Raw genomic sequence first — 26,082 nt, 5'->3', positions numbered from 1 at the left:
TGAACCAATGGAAACGCTTCATTTACCTCGTATCGCTCCGCCCAGCGGTTTGTTTCCACTAGAGATATGCTGTGCGAGGATAAGTAAATGAAGCGTTTCTATTGGTTAATGAAAACACATTCCTCTCTAACACATCCGCGCACATCATTGGTGGAAACGCAGCCTTAGCGCTGCTCATATTGTATACATTTCTCAAACCGTCTTTTAAGTTTTGATGTTGAAATTAAGTATTTTAGATGGTGGTAGGAAAAATAAAAACTGGTCATAAACACATTACGTATATTTAATTAGTTCTGAGGAATTTAATGACTAGCTCCATGAAAGCTTTAGGGTCTTCAGCATGCACGTTGTGCCCGGTGCTGACCACGTATTTAATCACTGCTCGGGGGAACATCTCGCGGATCCCCGGCAGATCGTCGGCACTGGAAAGTAAATATACGACTATACACCGAGTGCCCCGGCTTTAGGGGAGGGGAGGTGCCCGGGGCGCCAGGTACAGTCAGCGTCATGTAGTACCTACGTAGCAGTCAAGATCAAAAAATATTTACTTGGAGACATACAAAATAGTCCGTACCAGTGACTCAGTCAAAGCGGTCAAATTGTTCGAGACATCCATCGTGTACAAATATACCGGAGCACGCACATCGCCAAATATTTTATAACATTCAAGCCGACATTAGTACCGTAGCAGCCAAAGTATCCAAAAGTATTGGACACCACAGGAAAATTGACTTTATTACATCGTGTAATGATCCAGTTAGCTAATCCTCTTTAATACAATGTGAACGGTGCTCCATTTTCAGTCTTTTGGTGCAAAATGCACATGTCAAACTTTTTAATTAAATAAAACTCTTTTAATAATGTAATTACTGGCCAATTCAAGCCATATTTAAAAGGAAATCCGTTAATCCGGAATTCTGACAATGTAAATAAAAATGTGAAAGAGCCGTTAGGTTCCAAATGAAAGAGACGGAACGATCACTCTCAAGTTGGTACTCTTTTCGGTGATTGTCAAAATCAAAATCCAAAAAGTCGAATCTTATGACGTGTTAATTTATTTCGCACTCAACTCAAGATTAAACCTTAAACCTTTTAAATAAAGCTCAGTTTTCTAGTGTGTCCCATACTTTTGGATATTATGGCTGCTACGCTACCAGCGGTGATGTGCGTGCTCCGATTTATTTCTACACGATGGATGTCCTGAGCAATTTGATCGCTTTGATTGGGTCAACGTTAATGACTATTTGGATGTTTCCACGTATTTGGTGATCTTGACTGCTACGTACTATATGACGCTGACTGTACTACAAGGCACCATGTGAGCATCTCACTTAACCACTTAATTTAAATAATCATTATGAGGATCGCTCGAGCATCAAATCAAACGAGCTGTCATTTTGCCGCTTGTCGTATCAAAAAGGGCGCCAAAGGCATGACTCGCCCGGGGCCGGGGCGCCTAGCTGGCTCACCGGCGCACATGTCACTATCAGCCTTTGTGAATACTCAAAGCTATCATGCCAATAACATTACTTGCCCATGTCTGTAAAACACCCTATCTAATTTAATCTCATCTCTTGTACCACACACCAGCTTTTGTACCACATTTTTATGCAAAATAAAGATATTTGTATTTGTCTGCCTTAAACGTCCCACTGCTGGGCACAGGTCTCCTCTCAGAATGAAAGGGCTTGGGCCGTAGTTCCCATGCGGGCTCAGTGCGGATCGGGTTGCTTCGTAGATTTTTACAGGTTTCCTCACTACGTTTTCTTTCGCCGTAAAGCTCGTGGCAAATTTCAAATGTAATTTCAGCAAATTCTTGCATATTTATTTATTTTGAGAATCTCAGAAATGGCTCTAACAATAGGCTTTCCGGGGGCGATCAATCTGCTTATCTTGCTTGGTCTTTTCTCTGTATCACTGGTGTTTTCGAGTTTTAGCCCCGGTAGAGTCGGTGTCCTAACATAGTATATAGTATGCACTTTTTAGGGTTTCGGAGCCAAAATGGCAAAAACGGAAGCCTTATAGTTTCGCCAGGTCTGTCTGTCTGTCTGTCTGTCTGTCCGTCCGCGGCTTTGCTCAGGGACTATCAATGCTAGAAAGCTGTAATTTTGCACGTATATATAGGTAAACTGTGCCGACAGAATGGTACAATTAAAAATAAATAAAAAATATTTTTGGTTACCTCCCATAGACGTAAAGTGGGGGTGATTTTTTTTCTCATCCAACCCTATAGTGTGGCGTATTGTTGGATAGGTCTTTTTAAATCATTAGGGGTTTGCTAAGATTCGAGAGATTTCGATTCAGTGATTTGTTTGCGAAATATTCAACTTTAAAGTGCAAATTTTCATTAAAATCGAGCGCCCCCCCCCCTCTAAAATCTAAAGCGGTGGGTGGAAAAATTTGAAATAGTAAGTATATCAAACTTTCAAGGAAAACTATAACGGCTAAGTTTGCTTGAGAATTATTAGTAGTTTATGAGTAAATAGCAGCCTAAGGTAGGTATAAAATATACCTAAACTTGGAAAATTCCGTATAAAATACGAAATCCTTAGAAAAACATTACTTAATTTTTTCGTAATGGCTACGGAACCCTATTTTGGGCGTGTCCGACACGCTCTTGGCCGGTTTTCTATGCAATTAGCGTCAGTCATATTAGGGAACAGACCATACTTACTAGTATCATTTTATACATACCTATGTAATAAATAAGGGTCTTCACAGAAGCGAAATATCGCTAGATGGCGTTAGTATCGTGAGGTCCGTTTGACGTTTGCTTGCGATTGGCTGATTTAGGTAATTTATATATATAACGATACTATGTTATATATACGACGATATTTCGCCTCTGAAAATCCTCATTACAAAAATCATCTCGCGGAGAAGAAACGTTTTTTCTTGAAACTAAAGCCGTTGAAACAATAGAATTGGCATGGATAATTTATCTCACACTTACGGTAAGTACTCTGACACCTGTCCGCCTATGAACATTGTAGGACCATCATAATTTTTCCCTTTCAAACTCTTTGGAAAGGAACTTAAATGTTTAAATTGTTTCTTCAACACTTCAAGATTGCACATCCAGCCTATGCTGCCCTCCCGCGTGACATTGATATTGTTTAAAATCGCTTTCATGGTTACGTCATCCTTTATAATGTGTTTTAATTGCTTCTTTATTGCTTTCTGGGCTTTGTGTACTTTTCTTTTTTCTTTCCAGACTACTTTGGACATTTCTTCCATCAATTTTGGGTAGTATTCTTTAAATTCGGGACTAGTTGACACAGGAGACATGTCTACCACGAGCAGACCTGCGACTGATGCCGGCTGTAAAACAGGAACAGAGCTGATTGTCATTAATTAATCCGTAATTCCAGGGGCGGACGGTCGAGTTTGTGGGGCCCTGGGCATACTACTTGGTTGGGGTTATGACAAAATCATACCTTATTAGTTGATTAATAAGGTAGGTCTTCCTAATTTCTGTTCGATAATGATATAATGGCCTCCAATAGGGGTTGGGGGCCCCTTTACATCCACGCGGCGCTGCAGCCCACAAAGCCCTTATACACCTATATACTCGGATCAGCCGCTGCATAATTCGTGCTTTGTGCGCGGTGCGCCGTAAAGTATGATTTAGCTGATACTAACCGCCATCAAAGCGGCGCACATCACAGTCCGCGCCCCCACGTTGTGCCCCATGAGGCTGGCTCTCTTAATCTCCAACTTCTTCATAAGCTGGAAGACATCTCGAGCCTGACTCTCGTACCGCTGCGAGCTGGCATGCGGACTGGCTCCGTGGTTCCTCAGGTCCACGATCACCACCGACCTTTTCGTCAGATTCCTTATAGTCTTAGCCACGCCTCTCCAGCTCCTCCTCGTCTCCAATAAGCCGTGGCAAATAATGACTGGCGGTGCTTCACTCTCGAGATCGAATGTTCCCAAAACTTTAAACGACAAGTTTACCGAAGTTCTGATTGTAACGGCAAAGGGTGACGCGTATTTAGATAATTTACAATTGCGTAATATCCGGACGTGAATATTCATTCCACATTTATTGTTTATTTGTAAAATTTATCCCAACAAGAACTAGACGGCTTTTGTCAAATTGATGCCTCACTGTCACATTTTGTCACTTCAATATAGTTTCTGAACTTCACTTCAATTAACTATACTCCTCTATAGGTTTTTCTCATGTTAATGGTGTTTCTTTCTATTGTCTTGACGCGAAGTGGAGCAGAGACTCTATAGAATGTAACGTTGATTTTTTTTTTTATAAATAATGGAACCGACTTCAAAAACCTTGAAAATATTTTTCTACTACTTTGAAGTCGGTGCCTCAGCACGAGCCAGCAGTAGTGGACCTCACCTACATACTATACATTAGGCTTCAATCGCTCCTGCTGGCTCGTGCTGAGGGACTGACTTCAAACTAGTAGCACCTAGTAGAGAATTATTTTCAAGGTTTTTGAAGTCAATCCATTTTTGTTCAATTTTTTTTTTTTAGTTTTATGTGATTTGTAACCAAAGTGCATCTCACAACGATTCCATTAAGCTCAAACACAGCATAGTTATATCATTTTATAACAGAGTACCGGTACCTACGGTATTCTTTAGCAGGTTCCAGTTCACCAAATGATACTTTCTACTTAACTTGATGTTAAAAATTCCAAAATCGCCATAAGTGTGCCTTAAAAATTCGAGGGTTGCCCTCGATTTCTCTAAAATTCTATCATAAGAATCCTAACTTGGTGTCAATGGGACCACCTCGGAAGTATGTCCTTTAGAACTTAAAAAATAATTTTGAAATTCGGCCCACAATTGGCGGAGTTATCGCGTAACAAACATACAAAAAAAAACATACACTCGAATTAAGAACCTCCTCCTTTTTTGAAGTCGGTTATAAAAGACCCTATCACTGATATAATATTCAAAATTCTATGCACAATATAAATAGTTCCCTTGCATGTTTTGGTTTTCTATCGCCACGACAACCTTTTACCACAAAAATATGAACCCATCCTAGGTACCTATTTTCAAGAAAAAAAAAGTGGCATGCGGATTAACAGACGGACGGAATGAACCCTTTATACAGGTTATCTTCAAATTCTTCAGGAATATCTCAGGAGCTTACTGGGTTAAATATAAATGAATACCTAAACATCACGGGCCAATTTACACATATATTGGGAATTTGGGAGGGTGCGAAGTACTAGGTGGGGGTGATGAAATCTATCACAGCGCTCATGGTGGCACCAAAGTTGCGGACGCTAGGTGGCACTGATGTCGTGTACAGAGCCAATAAGTACCTATTATTATTTCCAACCTACCTACATAGCTTTGGCCTTAATAATACAAGAGCGCTCAATTTTTTTGAATAAGATTGTACCATCAGCCCGTAAGCCGTAAGCATCAGCCAAATATGTGGTCTACCACCCTAAAGTTGATAATCGTTTGCATGTCATAAAACAATAACGTAACGGTCTGTCAACTTGAAAGTTCGACTTTAGCGACATGCCCATGACATACCTACCTATTCATTTGATAGTTGATTAAAAATTGATAGACCACTTATTTGGCTGATGGTAGGTACCACAAACCCAAAGAGTATAAGTAGGTACCTATGTAGGAACCACAAACCACAAGTTATCGTGCTGCTTCATGGAAGTAAAGATTTTTTCGGCTGCAAAACAGCCACCCAAGCCTTTTTGATCTAGATATGTTTGTATATGTTTAGGTAGCTATTGTAAAAGTCTCTTTAAATACATTAGAGGTTGTGAGTCTTGGTATCCATTTTGCATGAAATATTTTCGGTAGCATAAGCATAAGAGACTACATCCCATCTTAGGCCTCTAGGTTGGCAACGCATCTGCAATCCCCCTGGTGTTGCAGGTGTCTATGGGTGGTGGTGATCTCTTATCATCAGGAGACCTACTTGCTCGTTTGCCATCCAGTTGAATAAAAAAAAAAAACAATTTAATATTCGAATATATTGTCTCTCGAAAAGTTGTCGCAACTAGGAACTTAATTAATATCTATAATACTTAATAGTGCTCATTCTCACGGTAAAAACCGCAAAGTAGGTTGTCTTCCCTTGATCACTCTACTAACCCGTGCAACGATAATATTGCACTGAATTCTTCGTAGTAAGTTAACCTAGACTTAATTAAAGAAAGCAACATGATAATTTCATTTATAATTAATTTAATCCGATGTCAATGTACGAGTGGGTACGTAGTTTACGTGACGTTAACGGCGGTGCTCGGGCTCCTCAATCTTGCGGCCCCAACGCCTCGCGGAGGACGTCCTCACTTAGGTACAGGTCAGATTTATATATTTAATAACTATTAATTTGTATATTTAATACTTATAAAGTAATTATGAGACGTAGAAAGTGTAAGTACACTCGAACAAACTGAATCATGTATCAGGGTGGAACCTTCGAGCAACTAATGGTCATGTTGACCGCCCGTACTTGTAGAAATCATAACGAAATTGATTATTATAAGATACATGAGAATTTAATTTATAAGACTCTAGTACATTAAATCAGTTTGTTCAACTGTACCATAAGTGTTTGTTATTTTTTTTTATATCAGCTCTTATTGTGGACTGCACTTTTTGGTGACTTGCATTGTCAACTACTAAAACTAAAGTAGTCCGTACCAAATTTCAAGACCATTGATCATTGAAGAGTTCCTTTTTACGGAGACGATCCTGGCTGAACCACCATAATTTCATTGTGAGTTTAAATTATTTTATTTTCGCTGGATTTACATAAATAGGATAGTTCAATCGGATATCGCAGGAATCGAATATCGGGTATCACAGTTGAAATGCAAGTTTTGTAAATTTTGAAACAAAACTTACATAGGTACTTATAAACAATAAGATTTAGCTAAAAATGTCATTTTCAATACCAGATTTTTTTTGTTGATGGTAAGTAAGTACCTACTTTTTGTTAAGTTTACTTGCACTGTCACCCAAATTACATAGACTAGAAGTTGATGTAAATTAACTTGCAAGATCGAAAGAAACTAAGATCTTCTTTCTAATATATAAAATTCTCGTGTCACAGTGTTTGTAACCAAACTCCTCCGAAATGGCTTGACCGAATTTTTTGTGTACTAGATGAAAACCCGGCTTCGCTCGGGTAAAATCTAGACTCATAAAAATATGTTTGAAAAAAAAAATTTGCCTTTGTAAAGACTGTCGTACTTATCGAAAAATCTAACGTATATTCCCAGCCTTAATATTATCACAAACGTACTTTCACAGCTAACCTACGTATCGGTATTTCACGTAGATATTTCTCCTAAATCTTATTTGGCCAAATAACTATGATGTGTCTGTCTCATAATCAACCCATATACGGTACGATTCGTCTGTACGATCGATCTGATGAAAATCGACGAATCGTACCGTGTGTGGGGCCTTTAAGAGGTCACAATGGAGAACGAAATATGAACCTGTGACACCTGTGACACGTGATGACGTGACACTAACGCCACTTTGATGTGATGACTTTGACATGTTTACTTCGCAACGCCATTATATACTTAGTAATTTATTCAAGTTTATATTGAAAATACTCGATAATCCGAATTTTCCGCCTACAAGTTGTCGACTCGGATTGACTAATTTTTTACGCTCTTCAATTTGATGTGCATTTCGTTCGAGTCTACCGTAGACCGGTACGAAATTATTAATATAGATATCCGGTAGGTCTGAGAATAGGATGTAAAATTTTTCATACTTCTACGCGGATGGAGTCGCAGGCAACAGCTAGTAAATACATATACGAGATTTATGCTGTTAATAAAAAACATGGTGAAGTAAAAAAAAACGAAAACCTAAGTATACGAACGTTGGGAGTTAAATAAAAGTTTGTACAAAGGATTAACTTTAAATCACGCGTCGCTCAAAGTGTAGGTAGAGTTTTGGTAGAGCCGAATAATCGACATTGTACAGTCAAGTGCAAAGTCGAAGTCAAAAGTATTTATTTGCCAGAATACAGTACAGGAAGGTCTTACATTGTATATTTTTATTTCAGTGTATTCAGCCTGAATGCAGGCGTACAAATACTTTGTTGAGAGGCGTATAATTATTTTATTACAATTACAAATTTCCTATGTCAAATATCAAATTAAAATAGATCAAAAATCATAAAAATAATCTAAATAAATAAATTCATAAGTTCAATAATAATTTTCAAATAATACAAAACAATACCAAAACTTTTTTTTCCTACAAATAACTCTTAACGGTATAAAAACATCTGTCGAGAAGCCAACTCGTCAACTTATTCTTAAAATTATTTCCCCGCAAAAATAAGTATTTAGTTGAACCACTCAAAAATATGTTACTACGGCCACAGAATATATAATAGTACTGGCATACAGAATGGACACGCTCCGCCCCGCACCGGTTCGAGTTACCCCACCCCTCAAGCGCAGATTGTAGGAAAACCGTAGGAAAGCAGTCGGGCGCGCAACGCGATGTATGTCGGCCGCACCGTCGCACGACACTAAGTTCGGGAGCAATAACTTTGCGAAATGGTGATATACTGTGCATTGTATGGGTGTTTGTCAACAGCCAAAGATAAGAAAAGGAGTTCATTGCTCGGCTCGGTGGCCGTGAGTCCGCGAGCAAGCGCCAACTTGTCAGTGGGCGCGCGAGAAATTGAGGTTCCTACCCTGCCTACTTCCTTTTCTTAATAATAATGCTTTCTAAAAGTATTGCGATTAATACGACATGAAATAACTAATTAGGTACCGAATAATTAGTTCAAGTTTGTAGTCATATATTTATTGTAATGTAAAATAATAATGCTTAAATACATAGACAGACACATTTTAAGTAGGTTTAAATAAAAATATATGATTAACGATTACATTTATTTACACATTTAAGCCATACCTACATACCCTATAGTACTAGGGTTTTGCGATAGTCAGCCCTGTGTGTCTTACGCACACATTGACGCGTGTACAGACGTCGTCGTGCCTATGTAGATTCCAGAACGCGTATTTTGTATGGCGTGTCCGCCCTGTGCTACGGCATTATTGCGTCGGAATAAAGTCTATGGTACTTATTTTTGAAACTCAAAGTTTATAAGTTTTTAAGTTTTACACTTGACTGTACTATTATTTATTCTGTGCCAACATTCGCCTCATGAATTGAATTCCTGCCTAATTCCTCTCAACCAAGGAATCATAGGTATTTTAAACGAATTCTATAATGCGTGATAGCGGGTTTTCAACAAAGTTAAACGATATAGCGGCCGTTACAAGTTACAAATAAATAATTTATTGTGGCTTGCCTGACCCGCACTTGGGTTGGGGTTTTATTGTTATATATAAATATATATATGAAAGCCGTGGTGGCCTAGTGGTTTGACTTATCGCCTCTCAAGCAGAGGGTCGTGGGTTCAAACACTGAGTTTTTCGAAATTCATGTGCGGAATTACATTTGAAATTTACCACGAGCTTTGCGGTGAAGAAAAACATCGTAAGGAAACCTGCACCAACCTGCGAAGCAATTCAATGGTGCTTGTGAAGTTCCCAATCCGCACTGGGCCCGCGTGGGAACTATGGCCTAAGCCCTCTTGTTCTATGAGGAGGCCTGTGCCCAGCAGTGGGACGTATATAGGCTGGGATGGAATAAATATATCCAGTAAATATTTTTATCTATAATTAACGTTCCATTTTTCATTAAATTATAAAAAGTTCACATTAAAGTACAGTGCATCTTAATGTTTACATTAAAGTATCGGTAATACTTTTTTTAACAATGCGTATCTGTACATATTGTAGAAAACTTATGACATGCATGTAGGTAGATAATAATTAATATTATAAATAAAACTTTAGTTTTTTATTATCTGTTTTATTTAAGCTTCGGTAGGTACTTCAAACTAGTTATCAGTAACACTAACTTAAAAATACAAGCCATATCTGAACATATTATAGAAAAATTATGATATGCATGTAGATAAAGTTATGTATGCGGCTATACATAATTAGGCATTAAAACACTCGTGTGATCTTATAAACCACACTCGTACTTTAATGCCTCTCATTATGCACCAGCCACATAAATAACTATTGCGCCGTGCCCGGTATATGTATATATACAACATAGCTAATATCGACGACGACGTTTTGCTTTCATTGATCTGCCGGACCAACTCAACACATCAACATTTCATGATATGCCTAGGAATTTCATGATCTGGTGGATCTTTACAGCCGTTCAGTAAAATTACCTAATTATCTTCTGAAATATTCCGGAGGAATTTAAAAGTCTCGCAAAGAGTTAACCCTACCTATACGTACGGTTGGTAGCGAAGAAGCATTGTAAAAATATGGGAGTATTATCTGGGTTAGTTATTTTATTATTAAACGTAAATTATAACTGAACGGAACCTATATTATGCAGGTAGTTACGTGTTATGCGAAAAAAAAACTGACTAATTTTAGAAAACTGCAACAACCTATTTGCCTGTTGCTCAAGCGTACACACAGATACCCCCTGAGAGGGGTTAATCTGTGATCGTACATTACCTACCGTTTTAATGAAAGTGTTGGTGAAAGCTATGGTGATTTAGAGTAAGTATAAGACAAATTTATACATGTAAAAAAACCGCATTGAAATCGGTCCATCCATTTGAGTGCTACGATGCCACAGAGCGATGTTTAAAATAACTCATGGAAAGTTTAAATAGGTATTGTTATGTTATACATTTCGGTGAGTATTTCACATAGCGATAACAAAATACAATCTACAAGTTTAATTGGGTGCGGTTTTGAAAACAGGAAATGGTCTTGTGTACCATGTCCTGTTGGCCGTATTTTTTATTATAGCTAGTAAATATAATAAAAATTAAATAACTTAAGACTTGGGGTGCGAGAAATATCTAAATAAATTATATAGGTAGTAAGTAAAAGTACCCGTGGCACGATACAAATGGAAAAATATAAAAATATTATTATTATTAAATATGCAAAAAAATAGATTAGGTTGAGTTACAAGAAGTCTTTTATCTCCATACAAAACTTTTTTTAAAATATTCCTTTATATATTTGTCATTTCCTTTTTAATTATTACATTTCATATTTTTTTTACAAGCTTTTATTTAGTTTAATTTTTTGCTTTTGTTTAGTTTTAGTTAGTATCTGTCCCGTTGTCTGTCTGTCTGTCGATCAAATCTTGCAAGTTAAATTCGACCAACTTCCAGTAAGTAGTGACAATATAATAATCTGGTAGTGACATCCTGGTAGTCCAGCCAGGATTATCTCCACAGGACAGAACTCTTCAACGGTTAATGGCATCGAATTGAAATTTGGTATGCAAATGTATTTTGGGTGACAATACAAGTACAGTCAGCAAAAAAAGCTTGTATTTTTTTTTATCAAAAAACTTATTTTATATATTTCCAGAAGGTCGATAATCCAGCAAAATGGGGACATTATTATATAACATCACGCAGTTATACCATTATGTCAACACCGAATTAGCAGGTAAGATAGTAATTATTACTTATAATTTAATTATTAAAAAGAGATTTGTGACATTCTCACTCGTAGATTTACACGTGTCCACAATTCTTTCCCTATTAAAAAAAATAACCCGTGGGCCAGCACGTTGCTAATTATACACCGTGTTTTTCAGGGTTCCGTAGCCAAAATGGCAAAAACGGAACCCTTATAGTTTCGCCATGTCTGTCTCTGACTGTCCGCGGCTTTTGCTCATAGACTATCAATGCTAGAAAGCTGTAATTTTGCACGAATATATATGTAAACTATATGCCGACAAATTGGTACCTACAGTCAAGGGCAAAGATATTCGACACGGCCAAAGTTGCAAAAATATGTATACACGACTTTATGCACTGAACATTAAGGCCGTGTTTACATATTTTTGCAAATTTGGCCGTGTCGATATCTTTGCCCTTGACTGTAGAATAAAAATTCAAAAATAATTTTTTTTAGAGTACCTCCCATAGACGTAAAGTGGGGATGTTTTTTTTTCTCGATTAACCTATATTATGGAGTATCGCTTGGATAGGTCTTTTATAACCATTGAGGGGTTGCTAAAACGTTTTTTCGATTCAGTGATTTGTTTGCAAAAAAATCAACTTTAAAGTGCAAATTTTCATGAAAATCGAACGTCCCCCCCCCTCTAAAATCTAAACCGGTTATTATTAGTAGTTTAAGAGTAAATAGCAGCCTAAGGTATAAAATACATATACCTAAACTTGGAAGATTCCGTATAAAATACGATATCCTTAGAAAAATATTACTTATTTTTTTTCGTAATGGCTACGGAACCCTATTTCGGGCGTGTCCGACACGCTCTTGGCCGGTTTTTTAAACGTAGGCCCCGCCCACACCGCCTGGGAGGGGGTAGGACGCCTAAATTTTGGCAGGACTGGACTTATGACTAACTCATTTCCAGTGCTAATGCTAAGATAAAAGTTTTTTTTTTTTTTTAATCTTTATTTATTATGGAACTTTGATCAAACGATAATAAACATGTCAGTTCCCAAAGGCCTTAACTATAAAAGATAAAAGTTATAAACAAAGTTTCATTGATGTAAGTAGGTACATCATGTTTTGCCGCCAAACCGTCGTATTAATAAACGTCCTACTTGACTGTGTTATAAGTGAGTCCGAATGCATATTCAAACACCTACATTGACACCAAGGGGCGTCAGGTCACACGTTATACTTATAGCTATAACCTACGGGATTCCTGCATTTTATGAATTTGATAAATAGTTGCCAGTCACTGCGATGTCATTAATGTCATTTTCATCACACTTGCTCGTCAATGATGTTGCTTGTATAGTTAAGGACAATGGCCTCAATTGTTCCCGCGGGAGTTATGGATTTACATTAGTTCTTCTCAAGCAGTAGCGGCGTTAGGGTAGGTTAGGGTAGGGCGCGGTGGGGTGACCGCCCACATTGTACTATTACTTATTCTGTGACTCGAGCTACCTATTATAGTAGGTACCTACTAAAGTGAGAAACTATAGTTTCTTACTTTTTAGTCCGTTAGTGGCTTAATTCCCTCAGTCTATGATTTTAGGGTTATTTTTTTAGGGCTTCTATGAAAATTGAAGTTCCTGTCGTTCCGTCCCTCTGAAACTTATACTATTTAATACGAGAGTGAGAGGGACGTTACGATACGAACTTCGATTTTCGAATTTCGGAGTAGATAGGCCCTCAGTAGGGCTACTACGTAATTCGAAGTTCGTATCGTACCGTCTCCTTCATTGTCGTATAAAATAATATTAGCGTCAGCGGGACGGAACGATACGAACTTTGATTTTCAAAGTAGCCCTACAGGTACAGAATAATGGTGTTTTTCCACCGGCGAGGCGAGACGAGAATTGAAATTTGAATGCATTCTCGCGCGCCCGCCGCGAGCCGCCGCGGGCCGCCGTGGGCGCTGACATACAAATTTCAATTCTCGTCTCGCCTCGTCTCGTCTTGCCTCGCCGGTGGAAATGGGAAAGTGTGTGTTTGTATGTTTGTCCGTCCGTCTTTAACGTCGAAACGGAGCGATGGATTGACGTGATTTTTAGCATAGAGATAGTTTATGGGCCAGAGAGTGACATGGGCTACTTTTTTTATCCCGGCAAAATGCACAGTGCCGAGGGAACAGCGCGCGATAACCGAATTCCACGCGGGTGAAGCCGCGGGCAAAAGCTAGTTACAGTATAAAACTTGCAAGATTTTTCTCGCTTTTACAAGTCTTGAACTAGGTAGATACGAGTAAGAAGATAGGCCTACATTAAGTTACTCGTATACATAGAGAACTGAAGCTTAATATAAATAATTATTTCGTTCCAGATCCTCGAACGAACGGTTTCTTCCTGGTGTCAAGTCCTTGGCCCATCCTGGTGATCATGTACCTGTATCACAAGTTCGTAAGGAATTGGGGGCCAGCCTTCATGGAAAATCGACCTCCGTACCAGCTCAAGAACCTGATGATTTTTTATAATGTGGTGCAAGTATACCTTTCGGGATACGTAGCTTTACGTGTAAGTTTAAACTACCTATATCATTCAATACAATTTTATTCCTTTTTACATTAGGTACCTACATAGTAAGCGATTCGGAAAACAGGCACATAGAGAAAATAATTACAAGGTTTTGCTTAAAAGGTTATGGTTCCACTGAATGTGGGCCCAGCGATTGCGTTTCGAAATATTTAGATGTAGACTGAAACGGAGCTGGTGAGATGATCTAGATCCACCAATCGGCAAGGCAAGGAGCTGTATGCCACAGACAGCAATGGCGAAAAAAAAAAGATGCCGTTGCCCAGTAACCACTCCGCTACCATTTTTAGGGTTCCGTACCTCGAAAGGTAAAAACGGAACCCTTATAGGATCACTTTGTTGTCCGTCCGTCCGTCCGTCTGTCAAGACCCTTTTTCTCAGGAACGCGTGGAGGTATCAAGCTAAAATTTATATCAAATACTCAGGCCTACTGTCCCTTATTGGAGCTGTGAATAAATCAAAATTCTAAGCCAACGCAATCAAATAATACAGCCGTTTATGCTGCAAATTTTCAACACTCGCAAGGGAATCAAAACCTACAGGGTACTCCCCGTGACTACAACGTGAAGCAACGTACGTCTTATAGCACAGATAAAGGAAAAATTGTGAAAAGCATACATTTTTAGTTACGAGTACATCATATAATAAAAATATTTTAATTTTTTTTAAATAATTTGTACGGAACCCTCGGTGCGCGAGTCCGACTCGCACTTGGCCGGTTTTAACGTATAATTAGGCTCATATAATACGCTCTGTTAGGTAACTGCCAGCGTCAGTGAATTAGGTATTTTGTAAAAAAATTGCAAGGTATTTGTTTTGTAGTATTACAAATAATATACACAAAAACCTATTAACTATGGCGTTGCATTCCTTAAGTTGTCGTGATAACTAACCTCAGACTTTACTTAGGTACCTATTGCAATTTAGTTACTCAACATTCACTTGACATTTTACGACACAGTAAATTAATGAGTAAGTTCTCAAGCCGTACTAGCTTTAATCAAGCAATGGTACCTCACTGAAAATGATTCATTAAGTAAGAGTACCCAGTAGGTATCTAGTTCGTATTTTTAAGGATTAGGACCCTATAGTGCCCGACGGAAGCTTCGAGTTAGGTCATATTTATTTGGCAAAAAAAACACGTTTCGGCCATAATGTCAGCGGTAAATGTTCGTGATGCACATTGCGATGTGAGATTATTATACTTTATGCTGGTTTTTTGTTCACGCGTGTAATTTTAATAAAATTGTCGGTCGTGTCATTCTTTTGAGGCCTAAAGCTTAGAGCCTTATTTATTACACTGGTGATTTGTGGAAATCAAATCCACAAAGCTTTCGTCGCGAGCGCGCAAATTTTCTAATTTTTAGGTAGTCATTAGTTTATTTTCTAATTTTGTGGTGTATAAGGACCTATTCCTGCCTACTGGTTTTTTCTCATTATTTAAAGATGTATGGAACCTTCGTTACGCGAGTCCGGCTCGCTCTTGGCTGTTTTTTACTTTCATTTTAATAATGAAACTCAAGTGGCCAACATTTTCTTTTGACTAGTAATTTAATTATAAAAAATAAAATAAAATAATCATTCACAAGCATATAAAGAAAAGAGGTGGGGTCTAGAGTAGAGTGCCAAAATAGAGCAATTTAAGCAATCTGAAATATGTATCAATTTTTTTAAGTTAGATTTAAGGCGCTGTACGTAGTGAAAACTACAATTTTAGAAAATATTTAAAATATACTTACACAATACTTACAACTGCAATTTTTTTATATGTGTATTTTCAGTCTATTAGCTAGTTTTTGACTTCATCAAAAACACGATTGCTGACAAAAACCTCGATAGATTATTTTTTTGAAAAAGAGCCTTCATTTACACGTTAAACCAAATATTATGAAAAATATTATGAATATCAACACAAAATTTGCTTTATTAAATAGTTTTTTAGCAGATTTAGATTTATGCTTCATAGATTTTCGATAAGTTGAGTACATCAATCATACCAATTTATTTCGTCTTTGGCAAAATAAAACGGTTCTAGCGCGCGGCGGCGGCGAAGTATTTCCCAGTCGCCAGTACACGCGTGTACGTAGTCGACGACGGACCTGTGCACATTTTTCTAACGCGCTAGTACTACTTTTGAGAGCAAATAATATGGGTAATCGCAGTATTAAAAAAGTTAAGCGAAAGAGGAAACGCATAAGTGAACTCAGAGCACATATGAGAAGCATTAGAGTACCTAAACGGTAAGTACCTACCACACACTAATCGACCGGCCGAAGTCGGGCCGAGTCAGCAGGGCTACTACGAAACTTCAAACTCGAAGTTCGTGCCGTGCGGTCCCTCTCGCTCTCGTACTAAATAGTCAGTGGCGTAGCTAGGTAACCTAGGGCCCTGGGGCAAATAAAAAAATGGGGCCCACTGCTATCAAAACTGGTAAGGTTTTTTGAAGTAAAATCATTATATATACAAATACTTTCTAAGCAACTTTATCATCAGCTATAAAGCAGAATTTCGAGGGCCCCTGAGCTTGAGGGCCCCGGGGCACTGCGCCGCCTAGCCCCTTGGTAGCTACGCCACTGTAAATAGTATAAGTATCAGAGGGACCGCAACCCACGAACTTCGAGTTTCGTAGTAGCCCTGCTGAGCGGATTTCACATTCGTACTACGACCGCAAGCTGGTTGGCGCTCACGGATGCGGACGGCTTCGTCCAGATTCTACCGCGACTGCCATAGGTACAAATTGTAGGCACGTTATAACCTATACTACTCACGGCGAACATGCGGCGAACCTTGCGGCTACTACGAAACTCGAAGTTCGTATCGTACCGTCCCTCTCGCTCTCGTATTAAATAGTATAAGTATCAGAGGGACCGCACGACACGAACTTCGAGTTTCAAGTTTCGTAGTAGCCTTGCTTGATCCCTTTGGCAGATTCACTGACATTTCTGATAGTGACACAACAGTTTTAATTTTCTCATTTAATTGCAGGCAAAGGTAATATCTTGCATTCAGCCAAGTTATTTAACATAAATTATTTTAATAAAATAAGATGGTCGCATTTGGTTGCACTAGTAAATTATTGACAAAAACATGCACTCCAACTGGAATCCGGCTGCAAAATGGGAGTTATTGCGCAGTTAGTGCAACTGCATCAGCACTGCACCCGACTGTCAGAGGACTGCCATTTTAGGCAATCGGAGTGCAGTTCTTACGCAGTTCTGATGTAGTTCTGAACTTCGGAGTTTTTAACTGCGTTTCTAAAACCTCTTATTGAAAAAAAAAAAAAATGGAATATCTGTCTTGCTCCTCCGCGAATTAGTGAGGCCAAGTCGTGGAAAACAGCTACGTGTGAGTTGCAAAAAATGTTTTTTCATGCAACCTCTTATTGCTTCTGGTTTCTGGTGTTCTGACTTGTATTTTTGTATTGATGCAATAACTACTTTACGCATACTCATAATCTTTATATCTGTCAAAGTTGTTCTGTGCGCTAAGACATATTTTTTATCTTTGGCTACAGCTCGCACATGTTTCTTAGAACATAAAATAAATAAAATAAAATAAATATCACGGGAAATTTCACACCTATTGACCTAGTCCCAAAGTAAGCTTAGCAAAGCTTGTGTTATGGGTACTAAGAACATGGTTCCTACATTAATTTTTTTGACTTTATGGTTTGGGTAAGGATTGTATACTGTAGTTTTAAAGTATTACATTTTGAAAAAGTGACTCTCTGCCAAGTTTCTTGCTGCGCATTTGTCTTGGCAATGATGGTCTTTCCGAAAGCGCTGGTAGTTTAAAAAATTGCGCCCATTGCGGCCTATTTACTGAATAAACGATTTGATTTGATTTGTTAAAAGTGAACAGACAACTTTTTCTTTACTGTTTTATTATATGTATAGATTTGCCTAGCTTGTAATCTAGATTTTCAAATTAAAATAAAATTGTTTTTTTTTTATTTGTATTGATTTACCTATGTATTTTCATTTCGTCTGTCTACCTATTCAGTCACCTACATTACAAATTAAACTGTGGGCATGAAGAGGCATAAATTATTTCTTTATTACCAAGACTATTTACATTAAACGAAGAATTTCTTAATTAAACCGAAAACTGTGTAATTATAATTTTAACGAAAAATCCGGAACTCACATTAACCAGAATACGGATACGAACAGAATAAGGCCGTCAACGGGCTGCGTGACAGACGCGCGGTGCGTTGCGCTGGACGCCCCGCATTCGCCTCCGCCGCGTCGTCTGCTTCACCCCCTCAAATACCGAAAATTCTTCTATAAGCGCGCCTTAAGCTAGAAGAGGAAGATTGTACAGGTTCTGACTCTTCGTCACTACTGGTGTCACTGCTCTCGTTGGTGCTGAGTTGTTGGTGTGACCTGCCTGATGACGATGATGAGTCATAACAGTTACCTCTGGTCAGTCGATGAAGCGCATCAATGCTATCTTCTAATTTCAAAACTTTCTCTTCAGTTTTGAAAACTTCATTATAAGACTCAATCCATTCTTCATACTCCCATGATGCAAATTGCTCAGTAATAAAATGTTTCACTTCAGAAATGTCCATGTCAACTTCATAATAACTAAGTAAATATTCTCTTGTATTCATTGAAATACTCTTCATTGGATTTAAAGTAGGATAATATGGTGGTAGTGTCAGTACAGTATGTCCATGGGATTCCATAATAGTGTCTAGTGAATACTTTATATACTGTCTGTGGTGCTTGACAATATCATACAGCTCAGGTTTTAACAATGTTGGGTCAAATTGGATGTTTTTACGGGTCAGCCAATCTTGCATTGTTTTTTTAGTTGCATTCGATCTTGGGGCTTGATCTTCTAATGTCCTGCAGTAAGTTGCATGGTCTACAACAAATATTGTATTTTGTGGCAGATTGGGAATTAGTTGTTTTCGCAACCACATCTCATATTTTTCTTTGTTCATTACATTGCTTTGATCTCCAACTATAGATACACTAATCAATAAGGCATTAGGCACAAAACCATTAGTACTTCCTGCATGTAAAACTGTAATTTTTTTTGAATATTGGTTTCTGGTGGCTTTGCCGAGTTCATCTGAAGTTATGATTTCGTTATTTTGAGACAGATGTATGCTCATCTCATTTCCATAAACAATGTGTCTACCTTCACTTCTGTACATTTGTACCTGAGTCAAATATTTTATTCTTAGCAACCTAACTTTATAGGACTCAATCAGTAATTTGTTATATGGATTAATTTTCTTAAATTTAAAACCCAATTCCTTAACAATCTGCCGAACGTGACCTCTGTCCCCAGGGAACTCATTTTCGTCTAATATACTTAAAATCGCTGGTATTGTAACATGTGTGTTTTCGATAAAGTGCAACCGGTATATTTTGCGTCGTACATCTGAATATTCGTACTCATCCAGATATAAACGTTGTTGAGTTTTTCTTCTACCTCCTTTTCGTTTTTTTTTTGGTTCATTGCTGGGGCCCGCAGGGGTCGGCTCTTGGTTTCTTTTATCGTGATAAATTCGGATAACAGTCCCCATAGGAACTTTAGTAGCTCGTGCGGTCCGACCAAACACATTCTCAAATCGTCCTGGAGTAAACACGCAGTTCTCCGCTTCTTGGGCTTCTTTAGTCATGAAATCGTGCACATTCCGTAATATTTCCCTTGACTGCCCTTGAATCCGCCCTTTTTTAAAATTATTAGACATTATAGCGCTATAATAGCTAATATGGATGAAAAATATTTAAGCGATACTCTTTTTTTTTACCCGACTGCAAGGAGTGGTATTGTTTTTGCAAACTACCTACTTATCGTTCTCACCAATGTTGCCAACAATTCGGAACCCGATACGCCATTTTTCACAGCTTGAATAGCCTAAGCTACTTTAGGTAGCCAAATTTGAAATGAACTGAGGTCGCCTAAAAAAATTGCCTATATGTTTTTCCAGATCAGGTGTCAAATTTCATAACTCTTAAGGGGCTGTAAGATTAGTAAGATTATCCAAAATATTAGTACGGAACCCTACACTAAGCTTGGCCAGCTTTATTGTTAATTTTGCATGTTATTTTTAATTATTTTTTTTTAAATTCGTCCACTCTTTTCATTTTGATCCCATTTATACTCTACATTTTGCGTGGGAGGTATTTTTTTTTCTTGTGCTTATGTTAATTTGTGTTATGATTCTTTCGTTCAACTACTGTAAGGACCTTGTCCTACAAGTAGCCTAAAATTTAAAGTTTTACGTCGCCGATTTCCATCCCGAGTAGCCTAATTGGCGACAAATCGCAAGGTGCGGCCACATACAGTCGCTCGTCGCTCGTTTGCACGGGACTTGTTCATATCTATCTGTGCTCGTTTGCAGCTATAAATCTGGTCACGTGACCCCATTTTTATTGTGATTTTGAATTTCCCGCGACTCAAAAAAGTAGCGTCAAGTTGCCGCATCGAGCAACAGCGTCAAGCAAAATGTCTGCCTGCAGGAATGATCTTGGTCTTAGAAGCTGATTTCTGGTGAATTGCAAAAAATTTGTACATAGTTAAGGGCTTTAGTTAAGAAAACTTAATTGATTCCTTTGTGTTACGAAAGTTACCCATATAGTTTGTATGACTAATTTTCGTAACAAAAAGGAATCAATTAAGTTTTCTTAACTAAAGCCCTTAACTATGTACAAATTGTTTGCAATTCACCCCTTAATCTCATTTAGTAGCAGTCGTGGCAGTGTCACAAATAAAAGAAATTGGAGTGAATGATAAAAATATAATAGTGTGTTTGCCGAAATTGCAGAGGTTTTTTTTCCAGCGATAAAGCTCAACAGTTTCAGATTTATCGCTATATGGCACGTGATCAGATTCGACACTGTAAACGAGCGTCGAGCGACTTGCATGTGGCCGCGCCTACACATTGGTTCGTGATTGGTTCATTCGTTCATTCATTGCAAGTTTAGTCATTGACAAATATTGACATGACATTGACAACAACTTTTCAAAAGGCTGTTCGTATTTAAGAAGGCATAGGAATCTTAGTTAATACTGCTGCCAGCAAGTCTTGGTCCAAGAAAGTTATACTTGTGCTAGGATAGGTAGGACTAGACTCGTTGGTCACTTCATGGCCCCAGATAATAATCTAAGATGTTTCGATTATGAAATCATAATTAACCAATTTAGACATCTAATTAAACCGTCTAATTTTGTTATTCAATAAAATAGATTTCAAAGTTAAGGAAACATTTTTGTTTTAAATTCGCTAATGTTTTTCTATCCTCAGTGTTTACTGATTCTGTACCTGCCGGGGCACTATAGTATATGGTGCCAGAAGATGGTCACCGAAGACACGCCTATCGAGAGAATCGTTATCTCTCACGTCCATTTGTACTATGTCATCAAAATCGTAGACTTGCTTGACACGGTTAGTAAACTTTTTTAATAACAAGGTATTTTTAGAGTCAAACATTGATTATAAGAAAACAGATGAAGAAGGAATTAAAAATTGTTGTAACAGAGTGAAACTTGTGACTTAATTATTATAGACGTATGAAAGTTTCTATCTAGAAAGTGGCGTCCTCATTTTATTCCTACCCTTTATTATTGCACTTTACTTATACAGGATGTTTGGTAGCTACGCGCAAAGCTTTAATGAGGTGATAGCCGAGGTATTTTTTTAACATTTTTAGCCATATATGTCTTAGCCGAAATTGGATATATATTTTTTTAAATGAAAATTTAGAAATTTTAGGAAAATACCCAGAATTTGATAGTCACGAGGCAATATTGCCCCAATGAGCGTTAATTTGTAAACAAAATCTTTTATTTCGGATAGTTTAATGTATATTGGACCAAATGAAATAATTTTTGAGTGGCTTTCTTGCCACAAAAACAAAATGGAGGCATTTAAAATGACTTAAAATGTCTTAGGTTGAAAAAATCATTTTTCTGTGCCAAGAAAAAAAAAACCTTGAATTGTTCAAACATTTTTAAAAACATGCCTGTTTATTGTTCTTTCTTTTAAGGTATCAGTGCATTCACATTGCTTGCTAAATCTGAGATAAAAAGTAAAAAACTGAACTCAGGGAGCACTCGCTAAGAATGTACTAGTCTTGAAATTTCACGTTAAAGGAATTTAACTACTAAATTACATGAAAAAAGGTAAAAAAAAAACGTTGATCTTCAGTTTGTTGTGATTTGAATAATAAATTAACTAATTAAAAAAAACTACATTAAAAAATCAAATGCTTAAAAAATTCCACAATATCATCACACATAATACACCAAAGTTCATTACAGTCTGATAAAAAGTTCTAAATTCAAAATCAAAGTTTTGTATTTAGAACACCTGTACTTTTAAAAAGATACATTTATAAATGTTGAACGTTTGAAATTTGTTGAACTTCCAATTTCGAATTTAGTGTCTTATGAAAATTCAGCGAACGGTTGTTGTGGCTTTCAAGAATTACATTTTGTAATTTAAATATCATAAACATGGCTGATTATAGCAACGAAGATTATTATGCTAATATCGTCTTCACCTATGGCAGGGGTAACGGTAGCATTGGCACGGCGAATGTACGAGGAGCATTATCCAAATCGCAGATTACCCAATGTCAGGATGTTTTACAACACATTCCGTCGTCTCAGCGAAAATGGGATCCATCTTCCGGCAACTGGAGTGAATCATGGAAGACAAGATGTGAAAGTTCGAGTTCCACATTTAAAAATGTATCTTTAAAAGTACAGGTGTTCTAAATTCAACTTTGATTTTGAATTTAGAGCTTTTTCCTCAGACTGTAATGGACTGGTGTATTGTGATGGTATTATGGAAATTTTTAAAAATTTGATTTTTTAATGAAAATTCTTTTTAAATGAATTAATTTACTATTCAAATCACAAACTGAAGATTAATGTTTTTTTTACCTTTTTTCATGTAATTTACTAGTTAAGTACCTTTAACGTGAAATTTCAAGACTAGTACATTCTTAGCGAGTGCTCCCTGAGTTTGTTTTTTTACTTTTTACCTCAGATTCAGCAAGAAATGTGAATGAGTAATACCTTAAAGAAAGAACAATAAACAGGCATGTTTTTAAAAATGTTTGATCAATTCAAGGTTTTTTTTATGGCCTAAGACATTTTTAGTAATTTCGAATGCCTCCATTTTGTTTTTGTGGCAAGAAAGACACTTAAAAATTATTTCATTTGGTCCAATACGGGAACACCCAAATACTCCGAAATATTTTATTCCGAATTTGCTAATTCCGATTTTCAAAACTCCGATTTTCACAGTTCCTAAGACATATAATTCCGATTACTTAAAAACACGAAATTTATTTTACCGAATTTCAAAATATCGATTTATTTAATATGCGATTCTTAAAACTCCGAAGAATGAAGAGCACGAAATGTTATTGGCCCGAAGTACAGTATTCCGATTATCAATTTTCCGAAATGACATCGCTAATTCGGAAATACGACATTCGGCAAAATGAACTTCGTGGTTTTAATAATCGCAATCTTGATTTCGAATCTCGAATCAATCAATCAATTTACATAAATTGACCTGCATACTTAGGTTAGGTTAGGTTATGTTAGGTTAGAATTGCGACAAGGCGCGAAGCGCCATAACTGATCGGAATAGGAGCTCCGCGAAGAGGAGCTCCGTTGACCTTGTGTAACATTGCTGAAAATCAATAAGAGTAAATACTGTTTTAGGCCAATCTAACCTACATAGCTTAAGTTAATAAGTCGGGATTTATTATTGATCGGTGTAATGATATTCGGAATTTTGAAAATCAGTATTTTAGCAATCGGAATTCATATTTTTGACATTTCCGATTATTATTGAGTCGGATTTCTTATTGTTCGGTATATTAAAATTCGGAATTTCGAAAAATCGTAATTTTAAACATTAGGTACTTTTAATTTTCGGATTTGTAAAAATCGAATTTATGAAGAATCGGAATAGTCATATTAGGAGTTTTAAAACATTCGGAACTATAAAAATCGGTATTTTGAAGTTCGTGATTCCGACTTTCGGAATTTCGTTTTTCGTATTTTTATGTAGTGTACCCGTCCAATACACATCAAAATATAACTAAAAGATTTTGTTTACAAATTAACGCTCATTGGGGCAATATTGACTCGTGACTATCAAATTCTGGGTATTTTCCTAAAATTTCTAAATTTTCAATTTAGAAAAAAAAACAATTTATATGGTTAAAAATGTTAAAAAATACCTCGGCTATCACCCCCTTAAAGCTTTGCACCTAGCTACGAAACATCCTGTATACTTAAGTAAAATTGCTATTTGCATTGAGACAAAAACGGATATATTATGTTATGGATACAACAAATTATACGATTGGTGCAATTTGGCAGGTTTTCTTCATATTGCGTAAGAAGTTTTCACAAGCGTCGTTCCTGCACGTATACCATCACCTCGGGATGTGCTTGTTGGGCTTCATGGGGACTAAATATGTACCAGGTAATTAAATAATTAGTTTTTTCCGCTAATCGCATATAATTTTTAAAAGTTCTGGCTAAGAATCACCCTGTTTTGGTAAATGTTAAAAGGTTTTTGTTACGATGTCTCAACGCTACAAATAAGTACTTACCTGGATGACATCGTGTCTCAAATTAATTGCGGAATTCATTTTGCTGTTGTTAGCTGTTGTAAGAATACGTGCCAGCTACGCTCGTCTTTAGATTGCCAAGACATCCTTATTGGCGGAACTGTACAAAATAGTATTTAAGTTAACAATCTCCAGGGCTGGATTTAAAGTTCTGGACTTGGAGGCCTTGGATGGGATGGGGCAACAAAGGAGTGGAGCGGGGGGCTACTACGAAATTCTTAAATCGAACTTTGCATCTTGCAGTCCAATCTTGCAGTTCGCATTTTGCACTTCGTGCGTAGTTTAAGGAAGGCCTGTGAGTAGCGGACATTTAAAAATTATGTTATACAGGTGGGCATGGTGTCATGCTCGGCTTCATCAATTCCACGGTGCACGCGGTGATGTATACGTACTACTTGGTCTCCGTCGTGCGCCCACAGTGGGTTCGGCGTTGGTGGAAGAAGTACATTACGCAGATGCAGATCGTAAGTTGATTATTTAACGAATTTGCGTCAAGGGGCTGGCTTACCTATGAAATTTGACCGCGTGATTCGATACGGCTCTCTTGGATAATCTTTGGATTGCATGTATGTATGTACAAGTTGTCTTGTTTTGAGTCCGGTTGTAAGGACCAGTAAAGTGTTAGTGTTACCAGTTTATATAAAAATAAAAGTTCGAAATAAATCGTATCAATTTTTTTTCAGTTACAATTCTTCCTCCTCATCGTGCACTTCGGACACGTGTTGTTCGAGCCGTCGTGCGAGTACCCGAAGTGGGTGTCACTCGCTTTCTTGCCTCACAACATATTTATTCTGTTCCTATTTTTAGACTTCTATTTTAAGGAATATGTGTACAAAAAACAAGACAAGGCTAAGTAATAAATAACTCATATAAGGACCGGTTTTGTTTTATTTATTTGTAATTACATACCTCTAGGTCTGGGCTCTTACTCCATTTTTGTGCCATTCGGGATTGAAAACTTAGGGCCTTATCACACTAGTGATTTACGGGCCAGTTGAAGGCAAGGGCGAGTGCGCGCGCAGCTAGTTTCCTGCGAGCGCGTAACGATTTCGCCGTGAGCGCGCAACGATATCGCCGCAAGTGCGCAACGCGTTAGTTGCGTATAGCTCAAAAGACGTCCTATTATTATTGTACGAGAGTCGACAATATGGAGTTTTTGCGCGCTCGCAGCAACATCGTTGCGCGCTCGCGGCGATATCGTTGCGCGCTCGCGGCAAAATTGTTACGCGCTCGCATGCATCGAGCTCGCTGCGCCTTCACCTTGCTTTCAACTCGCCGCAAATCGCTAGTGACAAGGCCCGTGAGGTCCCAGCGCTAAAGAATATTCGCGGAACAAATTTTTTTTCTCATAAAATAGTAAGTAACTAAGGTGATATAAAACTGGAAAATAAAACAAATGAC

At 37.6% G+C, this 26,082-nt stretch overlaps 2 protein-coding genes across 7 annotated transcripts; one reads left to right on the top strand and one right to left on the bottom strand.

Annotated features, from left to right (window-relative positions):
* Window positions 1–283: 283 nt before the first annotated feature.
* On the bottom strand, window positions 284–4,107 carry LOC141431501 (sn-1-specific diacylglycerol lipase ABHD11-like). Its single transcript, XM_074092690.1, has 3 exons — window positions 3,643–4,107; window positions 2,954–3,321; window positions 284–422 (listed from the first exon to the last, which is right to left on the bottom strand). The coding sequence occupies exons 1-3, from the start codon at window positions 4,036–4,038 to the stop codon at window positions 284–286; spliced, it is 903 nt and encodes a 300-aa protein (XP_073948791.1). The 5' UTR covers window positions 4,039–4,107.
* Window positions 4,108–6,200: 2,093 nt separating this feature from the next.
* Window positions 6,201–25,557, top strand: LOC141431252 (very long chain fatty acid elongase AAEL008004-like). 6 transcript variants are annotated; one of them, XM_074092348.1, is made up of 7 exons: window positions 6,201–6,307; window positions 11,433–11,513; window positions 13,851–14,041; window positions 21,327–21,467; window positions 24,428–24,533; window positions 25,012–25,145; window positions 25,365–25,557. In XM_074092348.1, the coding sequence occupies exons 2-7, from the start codon at window positions 11,453–11,455 to the stop codon at window positions 25,536–25,538; spliced, it is 807 nt and encodes a 268-aa protein (XP_073948449.1). In that variant the 5' UTR covers window positions 6,201–6,307; window positions 11,433–11,452; the 3' UTR covers window positions 25,539–25,557. The 6 variants fall into 6 exon arrangements, with proteins under 6 accessions (XP_073948449.1, XP_073948450.1, XP_073948452.1 ...); XM_074092349.1 differs by having other exon boundaries at window positions 6,212–6,313; XM_074092351.1 differs by having other exon boundaries at window positions 6,234–6,307; window positions 11,436–11,513.
* Window positions 25,558–26,082: the final 525 nt, after the last annotated feature.

Source organism: Choristoneura fumiferana, chromosome 9, assembly GCF_025370935.1.
Source record: "Choristoneura fumiferana chromosome 9, NRCan_CFum_1, whole genome shotgun sequence".
Classification (NCBI taxonomy): Eukaryota; Metazoa; Arthropoda; class Insecta; order Lepidoptera; family Tortricidae; genus Choristoneura; species Choristoneura fumiferana.
This window is presented reverse-complemented; position numbering and strand designations above follow the sequence as displayed.

Excerpts from the sequence above, each read along its gene's own strand:
- LOC141431501 (XM_074092690.1), bottom strand. The coding sequence starts at position 4,038 with ATGAATATTCACGTCCGGATATTACGCAATTGTAAATTATCTAAATAC. Across the intron at positions 3,322-3,642 it reads TGTGCGCCGCTTTGATGGCG|CCGGCATCAGTCGCAGGTCT; the intron begins GTTAGTATCAGC and ends CCTGTTTTACAG. Across the intron at positions 423-2,953 it reads CAGGTGTCAGAGTACTTACC|TGCCGACGATCTGCCGGGGA; the intron begins GTAAGTGTGAGA and ends TTTACTTTCCAG.
- LOC141431252 (XM_074092348.1), top strand. The coding sequence starts at position 11,453 with ATGGGGACATTATTATATAACATCACGCAGTTATACCATTATGTCAAC. Across the intron at positions 21,468-24,427 it reads TCGTAGACTTGCTTGACACG|GTTTTCTTCATATTGCGTAA; the intron begins GTTAGTAAACTT and ends GCAATTTGGCAG. Across the intron at positions 25,146-25,364 it reads ACATTACGCAGATGCAGATC|TTACAATTCTTCCTCCTCAT; the intron begins GTAAGTTGATTA and ends ATTTTTTTTCAG.